This window comes from Nansenia antarctica (genome assembly GCF_963989245.1).
Source record: "Nansenia antarctica genome assembly, chromosome: 5".
Classification (NCBI taxonomy): Eukaryota; Metazoa; Chordata; class Actinopteri; order Argentiniformes; family Microstomatidae; genus Nansenia; species Nansenia antarctica.
Window position 1 is genome coordinate 36,636,448 of NC_137690.1, and position 20,390 is coordinate 36,656,837.

The following is a 20,390-nucleotide window of genomic DNA, read 5'->3' on the forward strand; positions in this document are numbered from 1 at the left end:
CTGCCATCGCCATGTTTTTAGATTTTAGTGTTGAGACCTCACGTTGCGTGAGATATGATAAATTCTTGTAGCGCGAGATCTGGCCACGAGATCTCGTTGCGGGTTGAAGCTGCAAGCAAAAAAAAAAAAAAAATGAAAGATCGATCTCGGGATTTATGAATCGATAATCGCTCATTTAATAAAGATAGATTCAGAATCGGGAAATCGATTTTTTTAACCCAGCCCTAGTAAGAACTGTTCCATCTTACAGACACATCTTGGATCAACTTGTGTTCAGCTGTGCCCCATTGCTTTTGCTTGTTTTTGAGCTTGCCTCCTCCATGTTTCCACTGGTCGCAGCCATGTTGTTTATTTGCGACGCACCGACGCACATTACGCATGTCGACGTATTGACGTAGTCGATTACGTCGACTATGTCGACGCGTCGTCCCAGCCCTACAGCCCACCTCAGCATACCACCTCATCTGTGAAACATGGTGGAGGGGCCTATGGCTTTGGCATGTAGGGCTGACCCCAAAATTCCAGAAGGTGGCACTATAGCAACACATAGATCTTTTCTTTGAGAGGCCGTAACTTTTGAACCATTTGTGACTGCTCCTGGTGTTTCTGGACACCTCTCGGAAATGAGAAAGACGTCAAATTCGTCTTTAAAGTTTTTTTTTTTTTTTTTTTCAGATTTTCGTTTTTTTAGCTAACATTCAACTCGAAGATGTGAAGTACCCACTCGTTATTTTTCCGAACAGTTTTACGTTCATTAAATAAGTGTAATCTATAACACAATGACTTCGTTTCTTGTTGTTTGATGGGGATTCATTATCTTTGATGGGGATTTTCTGTGCTTAGTGATTTCCGGTGTAGCAACTTTCAAATACTCATGTCGTCTTCAATTTGTTTCCGATTTCAATGTATGATGCATCATTTGAAAGCTTACAATCTGTAGTTTAAGCACATGTAAAAGACTGAAAAATGATTTCGCCTACAGGTAGCCCTTTTCATTGGGCTGTCACATTTGTCCTAGAGACACCAAATCAGCAGATACACCTCCTCAAGACGAACAAAAAGCCAGTAGGACTGAAAATATTTTTCCTCTATTTAGAATTTTGTGAAAAACAAACAAAAAAATGTGTACCAGTCCCTAACAAGTTTGAGAAGGAAAAGTCTCCACGTCAAAAACTGACCACGCAAATTAATCAGCACCATAATTAATCCAATATGCAAATGAAGCAATGTCAGTCATATTCATGCAAATGAATGTGAAACTTGGTGAGCCATTTTTAAATATAACAAAAATAACAAAGATCTTCTTTTCATGAACCGCAAGTCCGATTATTGCTTGTACCAGTCCCTGCAAGGTTTGCGAAGGACAAGTTCATACTTCTAAAAATACATAGCTACATGTAAATTAATACCATAAATGATGACATAGCAAATAGGCAGTTATTGTTAGTTTAATCAATCTCAAAGTTAGTGTGCTTTGAGACAGTGCCATATAGGGCTGCAACGATTAGTCGACATAATCGACGACGTCGATCATAAAAACTCGTCGACGTGGAATTTTAGTGTCGACTAATCGTATTAAAATAAAAATAAAAAGTTTTTTTTATTTTTTATTTTTTAAACGGGAGCCATGCAAGAATCAGCTGGGTAAGTTTTAGCTAACGTTGTTAGCCAACTGGCTAATGTTATATTGTTAGGGTCGTAATGTTTATGTTAGCTTTACTGTTACATGTTGGAAAACAACGTCTCATGGACAGGGCTGTACATGCTATGAGCGTTTGTGCTATTAATTTATTTGCCCTGTGGCACGCGTGTGACAGACAGAGGCGCTTGTATGTAACGTTACGTAGCAGGGGTTTTCCATGTTGAAGCCAGGAGAACGCAAGATGAAATGAAGTGAGGGGTGGTCGCTATTAAAATACCAGGTAGTCATGGTGGATGATCATGAATGATGCTTGATAAGTGAATGCTATTTCAATTATGTTGAGTCCACCAGCGAGCGGTCTGTAAGATAAACAGCGCCAAGCGTAGCCTACTAACGTGAGCTGTCTGTAGTCTAGCCAGCAATGCTAGCTAGCCAATCAACTAGCTCTGTGAGCAGCTGTAGCTTGGCGTAACGTTAGGTTAGATAGCTAGTTAAGCCGGATTTATGCTTCTGCGTCGCCATTTACGCGCAGCGAAAAGCCACACGACTAATCGGAAAAATAATCGACAGATTAGTCGACTACCAAAATAATCGTTAGTTGCAGCCCTAGTGCCATAACAGATGTGTAACAAATTTGAGGTCAACCCATGCGCCCATAATTGCCGCTTGCGGCTATATTTGATGATTTAACTGCTGATGGCAGAAGCAGGATGAATTCGGAAGTGTACAGAAAGATATTTTTCAGCCCAAGTGTTAGCAAATGCCTCCAAACTCATTGGACAGCACTTCATCTACCAGCAGGACAATGACCCAAGATGTACTGCCATAGCAACTAAGGAGTTTTTCAGTGCCAACATTTGGAGTAGATGTTGACTGTCAATCTCCAGATTTCAATCATATTGAACATGAAGGCAAAACGTCCTCAAAACAAACAACTTAAGATGGCTGCAGTTCAGGCCTGGCAGAGCTTCACCAGAGAAGATACACAGCGTCTGGTGGGGTGATGGGTTGCAGACAGGCAGTTATTGCATCCAAATGATTGTCAACCAAATACTACACATGAATGCTTGATCAATCTGTCCCATCACTTTTGGGTACACTAAATAGGGGGACTATGCATAGAAATGGTTGTAATTTCTGATAGGTGAAACCAATATAAAAAACACATATAAGGCAAGAAAATTCTACTCTGTTTTGTGCCAGCTATAGCTTTGCTGCACCTGAACATACCACTGGACAGTAGTCTAGATACGAGTCTGAATAACTTGCACAGTCGGGCGTGGTTAAACTCTTTAACCCAGACAGACCTCCATATTCACAACAACTGTATCAATATGGTTTGACCATGAACGTTTACATTCTAATGTTACTCAAGGGGTTTTGTTTCATCAACCTGTTCAATGGAACCTCTTCTTAAATAGGCCTACATCTAAAACCAAGAGCCTTTCATTGGGTTATTATTATTATTATTATTATTATTATTAATAATAATAATAATACATTTATTTTATAAGGCGCCTTTCAAGGCACTCAAGGTCCCCGTACAACAAATTAAAAAAACTGTTACAAAATTCAAATACAATAAAAAATCAGAGGAGAAATATACAGTATATATACATAGCTAGCAGCAGAGCAACACGGGAACAGTAAGTCAACGGACATACGCCTGTGTAAACTAGGGATGCACCGATGTGAAAATTGTGGCCGATATCGATATCCGATATTAATATTGCTGTTATGGCCGATGACCGATATTTACCGATAATTCTATGATAATATTAATTTGTACATACTGAAAAATACATGCAAACTCTGCACAAGTAATTTTAAAGTAGCCTAATTTCTTTATTACAACATATTTGGAAAATCCCTATAATACAGTGTTTACTGCAATTTATTGTCAGTGTCATCAAGAGCGATCATCTCCATTATCTTGCTTGAATTGACTGTTCTTGGTGTAATGTCTATGGTTCACAGTCGACATTATGTTCATTCTATTCAGTGAGTTGGTAATGTTTAGTTCCGACCTACAGAGATGTCATATGTTTTACTCCTCTAGAGCAAGACACACTTGTTATGATAGATAGAGAAGCAGCGCGAGTGGTTTAGTTGTTGTGCTAATTTAGCCATGATAGCAGGAATTGACATGTAAGCCTGGAAACGTTCACTAAAGAGTCAAACTGAGATCAATGTGTTGGATGATTTATTTCAAAACTTTACACTTGGCAAATGGCTTTGCGCACCCGTATATTAGACAGAAATAAACATCGGTCGTTCACACCGGCCCTGTTTTGACATCGGACCGATACCGATGTATTAAAAAATGACTAACATCGGCCGATACCGATGTGTTCACCGATATATCGTGCATCCCTAGCGTAAACAAGTGACTTTTGAGGTGAGTTTTGAATGTGGAGATTGAATCAATGTTCCTGATGTCGGGGGGGAGGGAGTTCCAGAGGCGAAGGGCGGAGCGGCTGAAGGCTCTTAACCCCATGGTGGACAGACGGGCTGGGGGGACGGTCAGGTTGATGGAGGAGGCAGACCTGATGGACCGGGTGGGAATGTTGATGTGGAGGAGGTCGGACAGGTATGGAGGGGCGAGGTTATGGATGGCCTTGAAAGTATGGAGGAGGATTTTGTAGCCAGTGGAGTTGGTGTAGAATGGGGGTGATGTGACTGATGACAGGGGTTCTGGTGATTATACGGGCAGCAGCGTTCTGGACCAGTTGGAGCAGTTTGTGGGGGAGACCAAAGAGAAGGGAGTTGCAGTAATCTAGGCGGGAAGTGACGAGGGAGTGGACCAGAATTGCGGCGCTGTTGGGAGTGAGTGAAGGGCGGAGGCGGTTGATGTTACGAAGGTGGAAGTAAGCGGACCGGATGGTGTTGTTGATGTGGGAGTGGAATGAAAGGGTGCTGTTGAGGACGGCTGTGACAATTGACCAGGTTCTCCTCATTATGTCAGTGGTAAGCCTCCATAAAGGCTGTGACCATTGACCAGGTTGACAAATCAACAAGAATGTTCTGAAATTGTTATTGTAGTTAAAAACAGATACGGTACAATAAGTAGCCTATTCCTGCATTATTATGTTGTATTACTGTATTTCTCAGTATCAGAGAAAAAAGCTAACATATCTCTCTCATCCTTCCTGTCAATCTCTACAGTCTCTATCCCATTAAAGCAGAAATGCCCGAATAAAAAAAAAAACTATTGTTGAGCATGATGGACATGTTTACTGTGTTTTATAGTGTTACAAACATTGCCACGTGATTAATTATGTGAAGAGTAGCTTATGAGTTGTTATTTAAATTTGGATATCATGTTTCTCAGTTGATTCCATGCCTTTGCAGGGCTTGATATTAAGCTTTTTCAGGTACTTGTCCTTTGGACAAGTGAACTTATCTTTTACTTGTCCTAGAGCTCAAGTTATTGAAAAAGCAATAATATGAATAATAATATATTATACTCTCACCGGCCACTTCATTAGGTACACCTTTTCAACTGCTTGTTAACGCAAATACCTAATCAGCCAATCATGTGGCAGCAACTCAATGCATTTAGGCATGTAGACATGGTGAAGACGATCTGCTGAAGTTCAAACCAGCATCAGAATGGGAAATAAAGGTGATTTAAGTGACTTTGAACCTGGCATGGTTGTTGGTGCCAGACGGGCTGTTGCGTGATATTATAGTGTCAATATGGACCAAAATCTCTGAGGAATGTTTCCAGCACCTTGTTGAATCTATGCCATGAAGAATTAAGGCAGTTCTGAAAGCAAAAGAGGGGGTCCAACCCCAAGGTGTGCCTAATGAAGTGGCCAGTGAGTGTGTGTATGCAAATAACACATTTGACTACTATTGATTTGATAATGATGTATCCTTAATTTTCAAATGTATTCATTAAACAATATTTTGTAATTATTTAAAAACATAGGGGTAATCAGTGATTACCCTAACCCTAACCCTTTTAGATTAAGATTGGCCACAAAAGGGATGAATATCTAGGAATATTTACAAAAAATGTTTGTAACTACAGTCCCTCCCCAATGGAAGCAATCTTATTTGCTAGCCTTTGGATAGTATCCTATATTCAAATTGAGAAATCTATCATTAGTGTCATTCTGAAGTTCGTATTGCGATGTGCTGGTCTTAAAACTTCAAACCTAAAATATACGATCGCATCGAACTACATGAAAATAAGCGGCATTGAGAAGAAGCGAATATGCGCATGTTCACGTGAATGGCACTAGTGACAGGAGACCTACAACACTATGGCTGCGTTCGTAAACTCGCCCTGGAATATGATCAGCACTCATGGAATGCCTTTTGTCCAATCAAATTACTTGGTCTCTTTATGACGTTGAACGCAGTGTGCGCTCTGGCGCTCTGAGCGAATTTACAAACTATGACGATAACAAACTACGAGAGACTGAAACAGCGAGAATGAGGCGCGGCATCGCTTTGCTTGCTATTTTTTTTTACTATTCAGATCGGAAGGAGGATTTAATGTTTGCAGATATTAATACATATTGATTTGTTTTTTTGTTTTGACTTGTCCATCGGACAACTGCAGGAGGAAGTCCACTTGTCCAAACATAAAATGTACTTGTCCCGGACAAGCCTTAATGTCGAGCCCTGCCCTTTCAGCAATAGCATATACAAAGCAAAGGGCACAGTTCAATGACGAGAATAAAACTGATTATATTTTTACAGTTTTACTACCCATATCCAACAGAACTGGTGAATTCTGAGGGGACAAAAATATGGTGGTTAGTGAAAAAGCATGAAATGATTAGGTCTCAGGTAAAAGACACAAGGCCTGAGTAGGGATACCTGCCTGAAGCCACACCACTACTAGTGTGCCCTTGGGGAAGGCACTTAGCCCTCAGTTTCTCCAGGGGGAATGTCCCTGTAATTCGTAATTGTAAGTCGCTTTGGATAAAAGCGTCTGCTAAATGGCAAAATTATAAAATTAAGGCCTACTGTGACTGATCACAAGATCTAATATGATCTGATCAACCTTACATTTTGGCTATTTGTCCCGATTCCAACAATGACAGACAGAAGCAACTTGAAGTTTTAAAGTACCCACTCGATATAATAAACAACAGTTTAACAATCACTAAATACTTATAATTTGTGGATTTGATTCACTGTTTCGTTTGCCATAGGCTACTGGTAAGTGATAATGACTAGTAAACATAATTTTGTTTTAGGACGTGTTCAAAAGCAAAGACTGTGTTCATCTAATTATGTGTAGTTAAGTGATTTGTTGTGATGTTAAAAACGCAGTTAGACGTTTGTAGTGATGTACCCATGTTAGCCGCTAGCTGTTAGCAGTGTTTGTTGTTGTGGTTTGATCAGTCACTTTTCTCCTGTCGCATCTCATTCTTGAGGTGCACCCACATTCAAATACTTGTGTCGTCTTGAATATTTTTCCGATTTCAATGCATCACACATCATTTGAAAGCTGACAATCTGTAGTTTCAGACTATGTAAAAAAACGAAAAATTACGTAATGGTTTATGATTTCACCAGCTAGCCTCACAGTTAGGGATGGGACGATTATCGTTTTCATCGTTAATTGCGATAAAAACACCCGCGATAACTTAATCGTGGAGAATTTTTATTATTTGAATAATCGTCATAATCGTATGTTATGAATAAACTGTGTTTAACAAATGTCTGGCGCTATTTTTCAGCCTAGTCTACATTACTTTTGCAGTCAAGTTAGTGACTGTTACTGTAATATAATTGCAATTCCTCACATGAGCCGCGCGCGAATATCCTCACAGAACTTGTCTCGCGCTATTGTTCAGCCTGCATGGGTAACGTTACTGTCAAGTCAGCCTTGTCAGTCAGTCACTAGGTAACGTATGCTAGCCTTCTCACCATGGCTGGTGAAAAACTTTAGACGGGATACTGTCATTGGCCTTCCTTGTTATTACCAGGCAGTGACAGTCTATGGCTGCAAAAGGCACGGTCGCCCCTAAGCTTTAGCAAATATATTGTGGTTTACTTAATACTGTTCAGCACTTGAGGTTACATGCAATGCATGACTTGTGCTATAGGCTAAATACAATGATTAAAGCGGCAAGTAGCAAGTGTGCGCATCAAAGGCATTAGGCACGTAACATCCATGCTGTATAAACACATGACAACCGTCCGTTATTTCCCGAACTTTGCCCGAACCCCCTGCGAGGACCCGGGGAACAACGGCACGCTCCCCGCGGCTGCTATCAGACTGGCCGCGGGAGTGAGTGTTGAGGGAGAGAGGAGACGGCAACCCTCGCTCGCCATAGACTGTATCCCTACACGTCTCTCTTGAGCTCGGTTGTAACATGAACCGTGGAATACAGGATATGTTAGATGCTTTACAGTAATTCCCCAAATGACCAGAAAAGGAAGTTAGATTTGTCGCTGGTCGCTTTTGACTAATTAAGTCGCCAAGGGGCTCTGGAAGTTCGCAACACTGGGAGTGCGTTCTTTAAACTTCCTTGGGTACGTTAATGAAAGGTGCTGATTGGCCGAAAAGGAATTGCTCTTTCTTAAGGACCCGGATTATGGCCAGAGATATGTGCCACTAGAATCTGAATTTGAATTACTGACTTAAAATGTCCTAAAAATACAACAAAATCTAAGTTAAAGTAATTACAGTGTGTTTTATTGGCATTCAAAAAAATAATTAAAATGTTTTATTTTTTATTTTTTTAATTCTCGCGATAATATCGTGGATCGCGATTATTTTGCCCACGATAATCGTGACATGACATTTTCTAATCGTCCCACCCCTACTCACAGTCAGACTCATTACACACAGGTAGCTACTAGCCAACTCTCATGCACGTGACCACTGACTACTACTGTTGTCATCACTTGAGTGACATGCCAGATCGGGAGCGCAGATCGGAGCCTATTTTTTTTCTGTCCGATCTGCGATCCAGCATTCTGGACCAATATCGCACAGATAATGATGCCGTGGATCGGATGGGGACATCCCTAGAACCTATATTTATTATAGACTCACCATGAACAGAGTGTGGTAGAGCCATGACTTAAGTTTGGGGAAATTTTGGGGTCCCATTCTGACATTCTGGGCTTCCCTGACAAAGGCAATCTCTCTCCTCTCCTCTCTTCTTCTGCTCCCTCCTCTTTCATCTCACTCTTTCGCTTCACTCCTGGTCCTGCTGCTCCCCTCGCCTCTACCCCTACCTAGTAAGGTAAATACACTTGATACAGAGTTCATACACATATTGGAAAGTCAACTTCAAGGACGTTTTCAAGCACTTAATTGTACATCAAATTTATATTTAACTGTTGTAATCGAGAAGTACGCATTCACATAATGCATTAGGTCAAAATGTTCTCTATGGCATTTAAATATCTAGGCCTATATTTTTGCATTACAAAATATGTATAAATAAAGGTCAAATAAATGTTATGTCTGTTTTTCTTTTTGACTGAACTTATGTTCTTGCTGGATTTATCACCAAAGCAGTGCCTACACATTAGATTGATTGATTGAAAACCTTTATTGTCCCCAATGGGGAAATTTTGTTGTCAAACAGCTCAGTTAGGGCAGAAAACATTCAATACAGAAAACAGAAAACATTCAATAAAATACATAAAACAGTGCAGGCTCAATAAGTAAAAAGTTCCAAGTTCCAAAGTTCCAGCTCCAGGTCTCCCCCACCCTGCAGGGCCTGGTTGTAGAGTCGGAGTGCAGCTGGAACAAAGGACTGTCCAAATATTTTTGTACTTTGACGGGGGAGAACAAATCTGTGGCTGAACTTGCTCCTCCTGCACATTTGCATCAGTATTATAGGCCTAATTCTTGTTGAAGCAATTCTGTCCATGTAGCATCTACATACTCCCACTTGGCCAGATCTTTAGACAGCACAGTTTCCACTTCTACGCAGATGACACATAGGTGTACATAAAAACCAAGTCTTACACAACATCTGTTCTATCAACCTACTATCCAACTGTCTGGAAAAGGTCAAATCTTGGATGCAACTCCAACCAACTTCTGCAGCAACAGCCCTGCCATAGATGTGGGTGTATTTTAGACTAGGGCTGCAACTAACGATTATTTTGGTAGTCGACTAATCTGTCGATTATTTTTTCGATTAGTCGCGATTAGTCGTGTGGCTTTTCGCTGCGCGTAAATGGCGACGCAGAAGCATAAATCCGGCTTAACTAGCTATCTAACCTAACGTTACGCCAAGCTACAGCTGCTCACAGAGCTAGTTGATTGGCTAGCTAGCATTGCTGGCTAGACTACAGACAGCTCACGTTAGTAGGCTACGCTTGGCGCTGTTTATCTTACAGACAGCTCGCTGGTGGACTCAACATAATTGAAATAGCATTCACTTATCAAGCATCATTCATGATCATCCACCATGACTACCTGGTATTTTAATAGCGACCACCCCTCACTTCATTTCATCTCGCGTTCTCCTGGCTTCAACATGGAAAACCCCTGCTACGTAACGTTACATACAAGCGCCTCTGTCTGTCACACGCGTGCCACAGGGCAAATAAATTAATAGCACAAACGCTCATAGCATGTACAGCCCTGTCCATGAGACGTTGTTTTCCAACATGTAACAGTAAAGCTAACATAAACATTACGACCCTAACAATATAACGTTAGCCAGTTGGCTAACAACGTTAGCTAAAAGTTACCCAGCTGATTCTTGCATGGCTCCCGTTTTTTTTTTTTTTCGTTTTTTTTTTTTTATACGATGCGTCGACACTAAAATTCCACGTCGACGAGTTTTTATGATCGACGTCGTCGATTATGTCGACTAATCGTTGCAGCCCTATTTTAGACATAGACCCAACAACATGCTGCTCTGTAAGCTCTGCTCTTATCACAGCAGTACAACTGCTATGCACCAACACTTGAAGCGAAAGCATCCCGGAGTGCTTTGTTAAGACAGCAGCCAGACAGCACTGTAAGTCCTGTTCACTTTTTGTCCCAATCCACCAAGCATGATAGGATTAGCAACACGGGTAACGTGTTTCTGTTAGTAGTAGGGGTGTAACGGATCACGGAAATTCTAAGTGTTAGCAATAATTTTACATCGAGGTGAGTATGCGGCTCAAAAAACATGTTTTTTTGTTTTGTTTTTTCAAACGCTGTGGTATCGGATCGGTACTCGGTATCGGCAAGTACTGCACGGTCAGGTATCGGTATCAAAAAATGGTATCGGAACAACACTTAAAAACATGTAACGTTAAGTGCCTGTTACTTGCCGCTTTCAGTTCTAGTAGAGCTAGTAGTTGAAAGGTGGGCAAGATGGAAATCTATGTTTATTTTTTTACGAATCTTACTATCCTTGTATCTATTTTCAGTTTTTTTTTTTTGTCTTGTGTGTTTGTATGTGCTATCCTACCTTCCTGCCCAATGGATATGATTTTGTTTGTGGTTTCTTTTCTCCTATTGACATGAAGTAAGTGTCCCTTGATGTTTGAACCATTGATATTGACGGGAGTGGAACTATGTACAAGCTTTCTGGGCTTCGTTCCCTCCTTGCACAATTTCTTGTGTGCTAAATAAATAAACTAAACTAAACTAGTAGTTCTAGTTCTAGCGCAGATGTATTTTTATGGCGTTCACAGCATTAGTCAACCAAATGCTCACATCCAGTTATCCACTCACTGCTCTCCATCAAAAATGGCACACCCATCGATAATATTACATAATAACAACTGCTCGGATTAGATAGCGTCACATCAACGGGGCAAATGCGAGATGAACTCTCATGCACGAGTGTCATGCGTTCCATAAATTCCTCCGTAGAACGGAAAGTCCTATCTATTCTATTCAAAGTGTTTTAGCCTTCCCCCTTTCCACTGGTAATAAGGAATTGGCAATAATAGATCGATATAAATACATCAACATTAAAAAACAGATGAAGAGAATGATTACAATATAGAGATAAAAGTGTTATTACTGGAACTGTATTCTATTAGCGGGATAATGCACAGGGAGCGATGCATTTCTACAGAAAGGCTGTGCTTGACGCTCTCATCGGACTGACGCAGGGCTTATACAATCTCAGCGTGTCTTGCTGGTAGTAAAATATATTTATTTATTTATAGCTTATGGATGCATATGGATGTTACGTGCCTGTTACTTGCCGCTTTCAGTTCTAGTAGATTTGTAGTTTCGATCTCGCAACCAGGGAATCGCCGACATGTTAAAGGGAGCAAGACGCGAATCTACCGGCACCGAGTGAACGGCGAAAATGCCTGGACGGCACAGCTTGGGATTCCATTGAAGTTACAAGGAACTATGTGTGAAAGAGGTTTAAATGTTGAAATAACAGTAATACCATGTTCATTGATCAAATGACATAAGGGATGAAAAGGGGAGATGGCAGTTTTAGAACGGGGATGATGAAGTGCGCTGGACTGAGGAACAGAATAGGCACAGCACATCGCCATAACAGCGATTTTTTTTGTTATGCTTGTTGTAAATAAAAGTTCTTTGATGCATTGAAATGACATTAAACTAAGATAATACGATGGTTATCATATTTTTTCAAATCTTTATTAATAAGTTATTACAAAAACAGTAGGTGACATTTTCAGAGAGCGAAATATAAAAAAAGGCGGTTAGAGATTAAATCTATGCACATGGGATGACGATTTCCATTGACCAATCAACGGTGTGCAGCGTCACACGTCACACGCAGCCTGGCAAAAAAGTACCTTTCGCTCCAATAGTTCCTGGTCGAGAAGGGTTGCTAAAACGGCCCGGATCGGCTCGCTTCGGCCCGGCTCGCTTGGCAATGGAGAAAGGAAAATAAAGCGCCATAACTGGCTGTCAAACAGCCTGCATATAGGGTAGTCTAGTCTCTGTCTAACTGGCTGTCAAACAGCCTGCATATAGGGTAGTCTAGTCTCTGTCTAACTGGCTGTCAAACATCCTGCATATAGGGTAGTCAAGTCCCTGTCTAACTGGCAGTCAAACAGCCTGCATATAGGGTAGTCGAGTCTCTGTCTAACTGGCTGTCAAACAGCCTGCATATAGGGTAGTATAGTCTCTGTCTAACTGGCTAACAACCTGCATATAGGGTAGTCTAGTCTCTGTTAGGGCTGCAACTAACGATTATTTTGGTAGTCGACTAATCTGTCGATTATTTTTCCGATTAGTCGTGTGGCTTTTCGCTGTGCGTAAATGGCGACGCAGAAGCATAAATCCGGCTTAACTAGCTATCTAACCTAACGTTACGCCAAGCTACAGCTGCTCACAGAGCTAGTTGATTGGCTAGCTAGCATTGCTGGCTAGACTACAGACAGCTCACGTTAGTAGGCTACGCTTGGCGCTGTTTATCTTACAGACAGCTCGCTGGTGGACTCAACATAATTGAAATAGCATTCACTTATCAAGCATCATTCATGATCATCCACCATGACTACCTGGTATTTTAATAGCGACCACCCCTCACTTCATTTCATCTCGCGTTCTCCTGGCTTCAACATGGAAAACCCCTGCTACGTAACGTTACATACAAGCGCCTCTGTCTGTCACACACGTGCCACAGGGCAAATAAATTAATAGCACAAACGCTCATAGCATGTACAGCCCTGTCCATGAGACGTTGTTTTCCAACATGTAACAGTAAAGCTAACATAAACATTACGACCCTAACAATATAACGTTAGCCAGTTGGCTAACAACGTTAGCTAAAACTTACCCAGCTGATTCTTGCATGGCTCCCGTTTTAAAAATAAAAAAATAAAAAAAATAAACGTTTTTTTTAATACGATTAGTCGACACTAAAATTCCACGTCGACGAGTTTTTATGATCGACGTCGTCGATTATGTCGACTAATCGTTGCAGCCCTAGTCTCTGTCTAACTGGCTAACAACCGGCATATGGTAGTATAGTGGATGTCTAACTGGCTGTCAAACAGCCTGCATATAGGGTAGTCTAGTCTCTGTCTAACTGGCTGTCAAACAGCCTGCATATGGTAGTATAGTGGATGTCTAACTGGCTGTCAAACAGCCTGCATATAGGGTAGTCGAGTCTCTGTCTAACTGGCTGTCAAACAGCCTGCATATAGGGTAGTATAGTCTCTGTCTAACAACCTGCATATAGGGTAGTATAGTCTCTGTCTAACTGGCTAACAACCTGCATATAGGGTAGTCTAGTCTCTGTCTAACTGGCTAACAACCTGCATATGGTAGTATAGTGGATGTCTAACTGGCTGTCAAACAGCCTGCATATAGGGTAGTCTAGTCTCTGTCTAGTCTCTGTCTAACTGGCTGTCAAACAGCCTGCATATAGGGTAGTCTAGTCTCTGTTGAAGGCATATAGGGTAGTCTAGTCTCTGTCTAACTGGCTGTCAAACAGCCTGCATATAGGGTAGTCTAGTCTCTGTCTAACTGGCTGTCAAACAGCCTGCATATAGGGTAGTCTAGTCTCTGTCTAACTGGCTGTCAAACAACCTGCATATAGGGTAGTATAATCTCTGTCTAACTGGCTAACAGCCTGCATATAGGGTAGTCTAGTCTCTGTCTAACTGGCTGTCAAAGAGCCTGTATATAGGGTAGTATAGTCTCTGTCTAACTGGCTAACAGCCTGCATATAGGGTAGTATAGTCAGGGGTGCACATAACTTTTGGGGGCCAGTGCTCAGAGGAGCACCTAGGGATGCTGCTTGGTGCTCCCCGAGCTCGCGAGTCACGACCCGTCCCACAGGATGGATAAAAAAGGGATACATGGATATATTATTAGCAAAACGACATTTATTCATAAATAAAGATGAACGACCAAATTATTGTGTGCAAAACAAAAGAAACAAATGCAAAATCAAATGACTGCTCTTTAAGAATGAAAGTCTGTCCGACTCCTTTAAACACAATGAAATCAACTGACATCTCTTTAAGCACTAACTGAATGTCTGTTCTTTAAACACACTGAAATAAACTGACATCTCTTTAAGCACTAACTGAATGTCTGTTCTTTAAACACACTGATATAAACGGACATCTCTTTAAGCACTGCTCTGTTCTGTAAACACTGAAATCAACTTTTCAACAAAAAAAAACAAAAAAAAAGCTGTTGGTGCGCAAGAGCGCCTTCATGCGGCTGATCTGCCGCGCAGCATGCATTTTGGCGACGCATGCGCACTGGCGCACCAGTTATGTGCACCCCTGAGTATAGTCTCTGTCTAACTGGCTAACAGCCTGCATATAGGGTAGTCCAGTCTCTGTCTAACTGGTTATCAAACAGCCTGCATATAGGGTAGTCGAGTCTCTGTCTAACTGGCTAAGAGCCTGCATATAGGGTAGTCGAGTCTCTGGCTAACTGGCTAACAGCCTGCATATAGGGTCGTCTAGTCTCTGTCTAACTGGCTAACAGCCTGCATATAGGGTAGTATAGTCTCTGTCTAACTGGCTGTCAAACAGCCTGCATATAGGGTAGTCGAGGCTAACAACCTGCATATAGGGTAGTGTAGTCTCTGTCTAACTGGCTAACAGCCTGCATACAGGGTAGTCTAGTCTCTGTTGAAGGCATACAGGGTAGTCTAGTCTCTGTTGAATGCATATAGGGTAGTCTAGTCTCTGGTGAAGGCATCTAGTCTCTGTCTAACTGGCTAACAGCCTGCATATAGGGTAGTATAGTCTCTGTCTAACTGGCTAACAACCTGCATATAGGGTAGTCTAGTCTCTGTCTAACTGGCTAACAACCTGCATATGGTAGTATAGTGGATGTCTAACTGGCTGTCAAACAGCCTGCATATAGGGTAGTCTAGTCTCTGTCTAACTGGCTGTCAAACAGCCTGCATATAGGGTAGTCTAGTCTCTGTCTAACTGGCTGTAGGTAGTCTAGTCTCTGTTGAAGGCATATAGGGTAGTATAGTCTCTGTTGAAGGCATATAGGGTAGTCTAGTCTCTGTCTAACTGGCTGTCAAACAGCCTGCATATAGGGTAGTCTAGTCTCTGTCTAACTGGCTGTCAAACAACCTGCATATAGGGTAGTATAATCTCTGTCTAACTGGCTAACAGCCTGCATATAGGGTAGTCTAGTCTCTGTCTAACTGGCTGTCAAAGAGCCTGTATATAGGGTAGTATAGTCTCTGTCTAACTGGCTAACAGCCTGCATATAGGGTAGTATAGTCAGGGGTGCACATAACTTTTGGGGGCCAGTGCTCAGAGGAGCACCTAGGGATGCTGCTTGGTGCTCCCCGAGCTCGCGAGTCACGACCCGTCCCACAGGATGGATAAAAAAGGGATACATGGATATATTATTAGCAAAACGACATTTATTCATAAATAAAGATGAACGACCAAATTATTGTGTGCAAAACAAAAGAAACAAATGCAAAATCAAATGACTGCTCTTTAAGAATGAAAGTCTGTCCGACTCCTTTAAACACAATGAAATCAACTGACATCTCTTTAAGCACTAACTGAATGTCTGTTCTTTAAACACACTGAAATAAACTGACATCTCTTTAAGCACTAACTGAATGTCTGTTCTTTAAACACACTGATATAAACTGACATCTCTTTAAGCACTGCTCTGTTCTGTAAACACTGAAATCAACTTTTCAACAAAAAAAAACAAAAAAAAAGCTGTTGGTGCGCAAGAGCGCCTTCATGCGGCTGATCTGCCGCGCAGCATGCATTTTGGCGACGCATGCGCACTGGCGCACCAGTTATGTGCACCCCTGAGTATAGTCTCTGTCTAACTGGCTAACAGCCTGCATATAGGGTAGTCCAGTCTCTGTCTAACTGGTTATCAAACAGCCTGCATATAGGGTAGTCGAGTCTCTGTCTAACTGGCTAAGAGCCTGCATATAGGGTAGTCGAGTCTCTGGCTAACTGGCTAACAGCCTGCATATAGGGTCGTCTAGTCTCTGTCTAACTGGCTGTCAAACAGCCTGCATATAGGGTAGTCGAGGCTAACAACCTGCATATAGGGTAGTGTAGTCTCTGTCTAACTGGCTAACAGCCTGCATACAGGGTAGTCTAGTCTCTGTTGAAGGCATACAGGGTAGTCTAGTCTCTGTTGAATGCATATAGGGTAGTCTAGTCTCTGGTGAAGGCATCTAGTCTCTGTCTAACTGGCTAACAGCCTGCATATAGGGTAGTATAGTCTCTGTCTAACTGGCTAACAGCCTGCATATAGGATAGTCTAGTCTCTGTCTAACAGCCTGCATACAGGGTAGTCTAGTCTCTGTTGAAGGCATATAGGGTAGTCTAGTCTCTGTTGAAGGCATATAGGGTAGTCTAGTCTCTGTTGAAGGCATATAGGGTAGTCTAGTCTCTGTTGAAGGCATATAGGGTAGTCTAGTCTCTGTTGAAGGCATATAGGGTAGTCTAGTCTCTGTTGAAGGCCAGTGCTACCGGGGCCTCCACCCCTTCCATAGCTTAGCTAACTGGCTAAGTTGATGACAGTGCATTCACCGCCAAGTTAGATACCTAAGCTAGCAAGGGCTAGGCTGGAAAAGATCCAAGACTCGGGGATATGATTAGTTGGCTAAGAAGCTGAACTAGCTAACTACTCAAGAACATGCAAACAAACTAGGTCAATGAGATGGTTGGTAGCTAGTATTTAGAGAATTGCGCTGACGTTAGCTCAACATTACAGCTCAGTCACTGGCTGGCGAACACTTTCTCAGCAGAGTCGACACTGCCTTTACGCCCATGTCCAGCCTTCCTCTGCCTTTCTCAACAAAGCTCACTTTAGCGCACAACGGGGTGCATGAAGTGGTAAGATGCATGGTGGCCGCCATCATGCACCCCCCAGTTAAAAATACGGAACTTTGCCCTGTCGTTGCGCGAGCCTGGCGTCATTCACTAGCAGCAGTGTAGCCTACGACATAGTCATAGGTGTCCATCTTACCTTCATGTCGGGACATCCTATGGACACCAACACAGCCCCCTACACGGGCTCTCCGGGTTAAACCACGCAATTAATATCGCTTGTAAAGGAGTAGCTGGGGGGGGGCTGGCTGTCGCTGGTCTCTTCCCTCATGAAGGATCCGCTCTGGCACGCCTGCCTGCCTGCCTGCCTGCCTACCCAGGGCCTCCTGCCTGCCTGCCTGCCTGCCTGCCTGCCGTGTCACCGGGGAAGACGAGCTCATCGCACCGCTGGAGGGTGTAGTTGGGTCGTTCCACGAATAGGGGCCATTTCAGACTTTTGAATGAGAAAGCAATCTATTTCTCCTAATTCGTTTATCTTGTCTTAAAGGGAACATGTTGTACCTCATGAAAAACACGTGATACCTCCAGAAGTTATAATACAAATGATGCGCAATTTCATGACACAATAACCACAAACTGCTTCTACTTGAACTCTGTAGGACCGACTGCTCCCTATCTGTATCATATTGTTGCAGAGTGTATTACATCTCATTGCAACCTGCAACGTATTTTTTTATGGAAGCATATAGTGGACCTATTTCAAATGTTAATGCAATTTGAGATTGCATTTGCATGTTCCACTTTTGCATGTATTCTTTCAGACAATATTCAAATTCAAATGCAATTCTAATGATTTGCATTTTCATGTACCTGATGTGCACATTCACTGTCAATATTAAAATGATAATGCAAAGCCATTTGACATTTAATTTTCAAAGTCATGCGCTGCTTTGTAGCTGACAAAATTCAAAAGTTCATTCTAATGTGAAAATTACTATGCAATCCCAAAATAGCATATTCATTTGCCACTTTTGCCTGCGTTATTTGAGTCAATATTCAAATTGTAATGCAATAATGTGATTCGCAATTGCATTTACATGTTCTAGTAAACACATCCGCTTTGTAGCTGACAAAATTCAAATGTTCATTCAAATGTGAAAGTTACTATGCAATCCCAAAATAGCATATTCATTTGCCACTTTTGCCTGCGTTATTTGAGTCAATATTCAAATTGTAATGTTTTTCTTCTTTTGAGAGGTGGTCTAAATAATCGTTGCTTGAAACAGGTGGGAAAATGACAGGTCAGTGCTGCAGTTCTGCCCGCCAGGGCTCTGCGCCAGTCACGTGACTGCAAACTATGAACACACACACTTACACAGACCACTCTCAGAACAGCTCTGTTAGAGACTGAAAACAGCTCTCTGAGAGATTGTCAAAAGAGAGTCTGAAAACAAAACATTGATAACTTTTGAACAAAACGCTGCGCACACGTAATTCAATGAACTTCCATTGTCACATAGAGTTACGGTATAGGCACTTCTTCCAACCACAATACACAATGTGCTCAAGAAAGTCAGAAAACAACACTTTGATATAACTTGAGAACAGATGCTATACACACACTTATACTGTTTTCAGAGTTTTCAGAGAGTTGTTTTTTAAAGTCTGTCAGAAACCTATTGTGAGAGTTGACTGTTTTAAGTGTGTGTGGCGTTTGTTCGAAAGTTATAACAAAGTGTTGTTTTCTGACTTTCTGGAGAACATTGTGTATTGTAAATGGAAGTGCTTATACCGTAACTTTATGTGACAATCAGAGTAAAGTGGATTACGTGTGTGCAGTGTTTTGTTCAAAAGTTATCAACAGTTTGTTTTCAGACTCTCTTTTGACAATCTCTCAGAGAGCTATTTTCAGAGAGTTGTTTTCAGAGTCTGTCAGAAACCTTTTGTGAGAGTTGACTGTTTTAAGTGTGTGTGCCGTTTGTTCGAAAGTTACATCAAAGTGTTGTTTTCTGACTTTCTGGAGAACGTTGTGTATTGGGGATGGAAGTGACTATACTGTAACTCTATGTGACAATCAAAAGTGAGCAAATGCTGTGAGAAGCTGGTCAAGGGGCTGGTCTGTGTCTCGCTATCACCCGATCTGGACCCACACCAATTTGCCTATCGGCAAAACAGATCCACCGATGATGCCATTGCCACTGCTCTCCACACCGCCCTCACCCACCTGGACAAGAGGACGCTGTTCGTAGACTACAGTTCAGCATTCAACACCATTGTCCCTTCCAGGCTTGACAACAAGCTCAGAGACCTAGGCCTCAACCCCGGCCGATGCGACTGGATCTTGGACTTCCTGTCAGACTGACACCAGGTGGTGAGAATGGGCTCAAAGACTTCCGCCCCTCCAGCCCTCAACACAGGAGCCCCCCAAGGCTGTGTCCTGAGTCCTGCACAGCAGCGCCTCTTTCACCTCAGGTGGTTGAAGAAGTTTGGCATGGGGTTGAAGACCGAGAGTATACTGACTGGGTGCACCACTGCCTAGCATGGCAACTACACTGCCCTCAACTGCAGAGCACTACTGAGGGTGATACGGACAGCCGAGCACATCACTGTGAGCTTCCCTCCATCCAGGATATATATTACAAACGGTGTGTCAGCAAAGCCCGGAGGATCATCAAAGATCACAGCCACCCCAACCACAGTCTGTTCGAACCGATGCCGTCCAAAAGACGAGACCTCTTCTGGAGCCTCAGGGCCAAAACTCAGAAGGTAACCAACAGCTACTTACCGGCTCATGATCAGGCTCATGAACAAGCTCACTGTAGACAATTGACTATCATCCCCAAGCACACCCTATGTATTCTATCTGAACTATCTATTATTACTAGTTGCTCCACTAGTGTATCCTGTCTTACCTGTACTATTGTCACCTTTATCTTGTATAAAATAATTATCTTTATTATGCCTATTGCCTAATTGTCTGCAAATTGTCCGGATACTGCTATATATTAGTTTCTACAACAGCATGTTTGGATACTGGATTCTGATTGGTTAGCAACAGTGGTAAATATCCCAACAA

At 42.1% G+C, this 20,390-nt stretch overlaps 1 protein-coding gene across 1 annotated transcript in view; it reads right to left on the minus strand.

Moving 5' to 3' along the window:
- Positions 1-20,107, minus strand: part of LOC308158006 (E3 ubiquitin-protein ligase KCMF1-like) — a gene marked incomplete at its 5' end in the record, with an annotated part of 43,510 nt that extends 23,403 nt beyond the window's left edge. The window contains 2 exons of the mRNA XM_080531599.1: positions 17,514-17,563; positions 20,100-20,107. Of these exons, the coding sequence (XP_080387725.1) occupies positions 17,514-17,563; positions 20,100-20,107 (58 nt within the window). The remainder of the gene's footprint in view (positions 1-17,513; positions 17,564-20,099) is intronic.
- Between the last annotated feature and the right edge of the window lie 283 nt (positions 20,108-20,390).